Source organism: Myotis lucifugus, unplaced genomic scaffold (assembly GCF_000147115.1).
Source record: "Myotis lucifugus unplaced genomic scaffold, Myoluc2.0 scaffold_148, whole genome shotgun sequence".
Classification (NCBI taxonomy): Eukaryota; Metazoa; Chordata; class Mammalia; order Chiroptera; family Vespertilionidae; genus Myotis; species Myotis lucifugus.
Genome location: NW_005871196.1, coordinates 1,715,497 through 1,721,680, shown reverse-complemented (window position 1 = coordinate 1,721,680; position 6,184 = coordinate 1,715,497). Strand labels below are relative to the sequence as shown.

General features: G+C 40.4%; 1 protein-coding gene across 1 annotated transcript in view; it reads right to left on the bottom strand.

Moving 5' to 3' along the window:
* Positions 1-273: 273 nt before the first annotated feature.
* The window catches only part of CDCA2 (cell division cycle associated 2), a 65,261-nt gene continuing 59,350 nt past the window's right edge, over positions 274-6,184 (bottom strand). Inside the window, 3 exon segments of the mRNA XM_023759103.1 lie at positions 274-500; positions 503-1,612; positions 4,739-4,910. Of these exon segments, the coding sequence (XP_023614871.1) occupies positions 400-500; positions 503-1,612; positions 4,739-4,910 (1,383 nt within the window). The 3' untranslated portion in view covers positions 274-399.

The following is a 6,184-nucleotide window of genomic DNA, read 5'->3' as shown; positions in this document are numbered from 1 at the left end:
CCACCTTGTATTAACCTCCAATTTTCATCGTTACATTAATTATATCAATATGGTTTTGTTTTGCAAAAAAAGCCCTCTTCTCATCCAGATGTAATGAGGTGGTAAATATGTACTAATGTAAAATGAAACTTAAGAGACATATTATCGGCTCTATAAACAATCCTTTTTTGCAAAATACTAATAAAGCATTTACCATGTGGGGAAAGAAGGACATATTTAATAGAATGTTTTCTTTTTGAATGATAAAGCAATTCACTTGTTTCTACTTAAAAGTAGGTTCAACTCAAGTGATTTTATTTGAAACTTTGAAAACACTGAAATCGCACAGATACCAGGAGCCAGGAAGAATCTTTTAAGCACGGACAGTTACCTTCTCTCTGGCCAAAGGTTCCACAGATGTCAGTTATTCCGCAGTTCTCCGATATGGCTAATGCTCTCGATGTCCTTTAGAGAGCTTTCTCCCTTCTGGCTGAGAAGGTTCTTCCTGTTCAGCATTCTGACTTAGTATTCTCATTGTTTCCAAGTGCAGATGTACAAAAGCTCTTCCTCCTTCTCTGAGGGAAAGTGGAAGAATTCGCTGCTAAGCCCTCACTGTTTTCTTGATCTGATGTGGAGTAGAGTGGACATGGTGGTTGTCGGGACACAGCTTTTCTTCTGGGGGACATTTCCAGTCCTCTGCTGTCAAATGTATGCATTGTTCTCCTTTTGGTTCTTTGGGAAGGGCAGCAAGTGGAAGGAAGTGGAAGTGAAATCCATACAAGTCCTTCATTTTCCAAATCTTTCTGTAGCCTTGTGCTACGTCTGACTTTTGTTTCCCGATTGGTTCTCTGAAAGGTTTGCTCTAGGGAGTCAGATAAATCTTTATACAGTTCAGAATTTTCCAAACTAATTTCGACAGAGCTGCCCACACTGTAGGAAGGTTTGTGACTTCCATCAGTTTCTAAGTGTAAACTTTGACCATCAGGATAACACACAGAGCGTCGTCTTCTACGTTTCTGTTCACAGCTCCCACCACTGCCACTTGCTGCTGACTTTCTTCGTACATCCCGACTTTGACTTTTCTTTTCTTTTCTATTGTCAGTTAAGACATCCTCTGAATAACCACATTCTTTTGGTGAGCCAGATAGTAAATACTTGGCCTGCAGTTTTCCTTCAGTAGCTCTTAAGAAGTCATCCTGTTGTTCACACTGTATATCACCTGGAACTTTCATGTGAAAGTGGTTTTCCACATTCTGATCAGCAGCAGAAAATTCTTGGGGCTGCATGAGAAAAGCTGGCTGTGAACCATCCGATACAATGGGTTTTTCAGCCACAGAAGCACAAGAAACATGACTGCTTTCATTCTCCGTCCCAGTTTTTAGGTCATTTTCACTTTCCCACCTAATTTCTGCTTTTGGAATAATTTTACTTGTACAGATTCCTACAGTATGTATACTTGAATCTTGATCACAAGTGGAATTAATAAGCAACAAGGAACTTTTTATGTGAGAGCTGCAGAATTCAGACACACCGTGCTTATTAGACTCTGGATTCAAGTCTGAGTGCTGAGGGAGACGGCTCTTTCTTTCTGGAGGCTTCCTTTCTTCCAGTTCACCATTTGAGTTGAAATCATCTATGGGCATGTAAATAAGTTTGAATCTAATTAAAAAGTAACCATAAAAATAAACTTTAACAATCAAATGGGTTCCATATTGTAGTCTGTTTTAAACTTCCAAAAAATCACAAGATGTATAAAATATTACATTGTACCCGTCCTATCTGTCATCATCCTTTCTCTTTTAGTTCTTCCCCAGGCCACAGGTTATGAAAACATGTAGTTAATGTTTGAATTAATAAAGCACAAAACCTCAGACCAGGAAAATGAGAACTGTATCTTAAATTGCTTCCATTCTAATGTACTTGCCACACTATAAGGTCAATTAGCTATATTTCCCACTTCCCTAAAAATGAATTACTGAAAATGGTCAATGTCCTGCCTCTGAAATCTTCTATCAATGTTTTCCCTGAATAGTTTGCGTGTAAAGCTAAAAGAATTTTTTTAAACAATCTACCTTTTAGCAGAAGAAATTGAGGATCACTTTGAGGAAAGAAAACTTGGAATTCTGGGGGACTTACTGGCTTCACTAAAAGGGTACTCCCTGAAGACACTCAAGTCTTATGCCCTGTGTTAAAAAATTAACATAAACTGAATTGTACTCTCATGTAGAGCTATTTTTATTTCAATATTCTAAAAATCTCTTCTGCCTCAATCGCTGACTAAAATTCCTCCTCCAGGAAACTCCCGCCGTATGGAGCCTGTCCTGTGTTCTCAGCACACTGTGTGACATCACAGGGGGAAAAAATCAAGGGTGAGAACACCTCGTTATGGTTCTAAGTTATGTAACACAGCGTAAATGAGTTCAGGCTTTATTTGTTCTAAAACTCAATACTATTAAATACCATCTCTCTTGTTATCTCATATAATGTTTTAATTCACTGAAAGGTCCCAGGTTTGATTCCGGTCGAGGGCATGTACCTGGGTTGCGGGCACATCCCCAGTAGGAGATGTGCAGGAGGCAGCTGATCGATGTCTCTCTCTCATCGATGTTTCTAACTCTCTATCTCTCTCCCTTCCTCTCTGTAAAAAAGCGTAAATGAGTTCAGGCTTTATTTGTTCTAAAACTCAATACTATTAAATACCATCTCTCTTGTTATCTCATATAATGTTTTAATTCATCAGTCAAATGAGTATAAAAAATGTTCTAAACAAAATCAAACTGGCAGACATATAACAAGCTGGAAAAAAAAAACTACAAAAAATTTTCTCTTTGAAAGGCATATATATGCACTAGAAGCCCACTGCACGAAATTCATGCACTTGGGAGGCGGGGGGTCCCTCAGCCCAGCCTGCGCCCTCTTGGCAGTCCAGGAGCCCACACGGAGCAGGCCTAAGCCAGCAGTTGGACATCCTTAGCGCTGCCGCAGAGGCGGGAGAGGCTCTCGCCACCACCACTGCGATAGCCAGCCATGAGCCCGGCTTCTGGCTGAGCAGCACTCCCCCTTTGGGAACACAATGACCACTAGGGGGCAGCTCCTGCATTGAGCATCTTCCCCCGGTGGTCAGTGCGCATCATAGCAACTGGTCGTTCTGCCATTTGGTCGATTTGAATATTAGTCTTTTATTACATAGGATGTTTGGGGTACTTCAAATCATGTCATGTAAAGCTAGAGATTAACAAAGGGCAGGATCCACTCAGTGCCACCCATTAATATGTCCCTTGGGCTCTTTATACAACTTCAAAAATGGATATTCATGTATTGTTCATGAAATTAAATACTCAAGAAAAAAGTAGGCGAGAGGAATGGAGGCAGGCAGAGAGGGAGAGAATGAGAGAGAGAGAGAGAGAGAGAGAAAAACATGGAGAGGAAAGGAAAGAAGGAAGGAAGGAAGGAAGGAAGGAAGGAAGGGAGGAAGGAAGGAAGGAAGGAGGGAAGGAAGACAGGAGGAAGACAGGAAGGAAGAAAAGAAGGAAGGGAACTGCTTTAAACCCTTGTAATAGTTGGTTATATATAGATTTTTAAAAATTGCTTCAGGTATTAAAAAAAACCCAAATTCTCTAATAAGATGCAAGACAGAAAAAAAAATACTATTATTTAAACATCTTTAAAGAAAAACAACTGCTTTGGAATTGGGGATAAGACTTCATTTCCAGTCTCAAGGGGACCGCAATTTGCAGGGAATGGAGGCAGACAGATCGCTATAAACCAGGTGGGAAGGAGTAATGTGAACAGTTTTCCTGGAAAGGCAGTCGGCTCAGCTAAGCTAAATCGTAAGGAGAGCAGCATTCGGCCACCCCGTCCCAAGATAAACCACCTGAAAGGCTGGGACAGGAGAGCGCTGCTCTGCAGGTGCCCGGGGCTGGAGGAGCTTCCTGGGGCTGGAGGAGCCTGGTGTGACTGGATGGGTCCTGTGTTTAAACTTTTGTGCTTTCCCAAAATTAAAAAGGAGGCAGAAGCCAAGAGTTTAAAGTGGCATGTACCATATTCATCCTTGAATTTGTTATAAATCCTATATGGTATGTTGCAAAAGAAATGCAGGCTAAAAATATTGGATGACTGACAAAGGTAGGCATTTTAAAAATGATTCTATACAAAATTAACACACCAAATGAACACATACTCTTATTATGTGTAGCAAGTTTTGTTAATTTAAAACCCCGGCATTATAAAGCAGGTGCAACTTCAATTTTTATCTAACTAGAATATTTAGCAACTCCGTCTTTGCTTTTAAACAAAGCTTTCAAGGTGATCAAGCTCAATTTACAAATGGCATTTATAGAAGATGCTTAATAGGGCCAACTCTACTGAAATGCAGGGAAGTATATTTTTTAACTGTTGTCCCTAATTCATATTAAATGTATCTAGTGTCGAGCCATCACCTCATTCACTTTTAATGATGGGTTATACCTCCAAACAGAATTCATTTTACTTTAACAAAATGCTTTCAAAAGGAAAAAGAAACAGGATGAAAAAAGTATTTCTCCTAAAACTTTGTAAGTTTCTTTGGGGGGAAGATCCAGAGCTTCCATCAAAGTCTGAAAGGGTCTAGGTGACGTAAAAGTTGCACACTGCTGCTTCCTTAACATGCCTGTGGTAAAATGAAAAGTTGTTTTTTTTCTTTATTTACAATTTACATGGTGAATGGGAAAAAGTGAAAAAATAAAGAGAAATAGCAACAAAGAAGGTGAAGAGAAGAGACCTGAAAACTTCCGGCGGACGCTTGGAACTGAAGGCGACATCTCATAGAGTTCAGGCAGCTCAGGAATAGGACTTAGAAGCGGCTTCTTAGACGCAATGTCTCTTTCCCCATACAGAGTCTTCTCAACGCCTTTCTTTCTTCTTGCTTTCTTCTTTCGGCAACTTTTTAAAACCTGAGAAAATGTATTAAAACACAGTAACTGAGAAAGGTATAGCACCATATACAATTTGACCCTTTAATTTCGATCAAAACACTTAAAACCATTCATCTCATTTAAAATTTCAGCAATCTGATTTGGGGTAGGGGGTGAGGTTCCTTACACAAAGCCAAATAAAATATAAAGCAGAACTCAATGAACAAATTGTAGCAAAAACGTTTTGTATTGCCATAAAGCAGTGCCAAAATAAACGCAGGATAAGTAAAAAATAGATTAGAGAGACTGGACAGACTTAAAACATGGGGTATTTGTAACCACCCTGTAGTTAGGATGACTCAGCATTAATTTCAGGAGTTACCTACTGCAAGCCATGTGGGGGAGGGGGCGCGTTTTCTCCCCCAGATCTGGATGAAGAAACAAGAGGTGTGTACATCGAGTTTGAAGAGAACACACAGCTGGCTGAGCTGATGCAAACAAGATTTGTTCAAGATTAAAATGCATAGGTCAAAATAAAATGGATCTTTAACAAGCACAAGTAGATGAGAAGCAAAGAGTGGGAATAATTGATAAAAAACATATGGGTTCTATAAAAATAAAAAAACTGCTTACTAATATCTGCAATGCAGTATTAAATTTAATTCTGACTGCCACTTCAGTAACTGAGAACTAATGTCCTATGCTAAGTTTCATATGGAAAAGACTTGAGGGAAAGTTAAACACTGTATTAAAATAATAGATTATAAGTAAAAAGAAATATACTCAGTGTGATACCATATGAGAGAACCAGATCAGGTCAACATAAGAAACATGTTTTTAACAATGCTTCTTAGAAAATGGAATTCACACAAACATTCACGGAGATACTGCTATGTGCAGGTAATACCTTCCTAAGTATGAGACAAAACACACTGGATGTGGAGATATATATATAGATATATATATAGATAGATAGATAGATAGATAGATAGATAGATAGATATAGATATATATTACTAGGGGCCCGGTGCACAAAATTCGTGCACGGGAGGGGGGGTCTCCTCAGCGCAGCCTGCACCCTCTCTAATCCGGAATCGGGCCTGAACCGGCAGTCGGACATCCCTCTCACAATCCTGGACCGATGGCTCCTAATTGCTCACCTGCCTGCCTGCCTGCCTGGTCGTCCCTAATTCCCCCCCCCCCGCCCCCGCCGGCCTGATCGCCCCTCACTGCCTCTGTGTGCCAGCCTGATCACCCCTAACTGCCCCCCACTGCCGGCCAGGTCGCCCCCAACTGCCCCCTCCCTGCTGGCC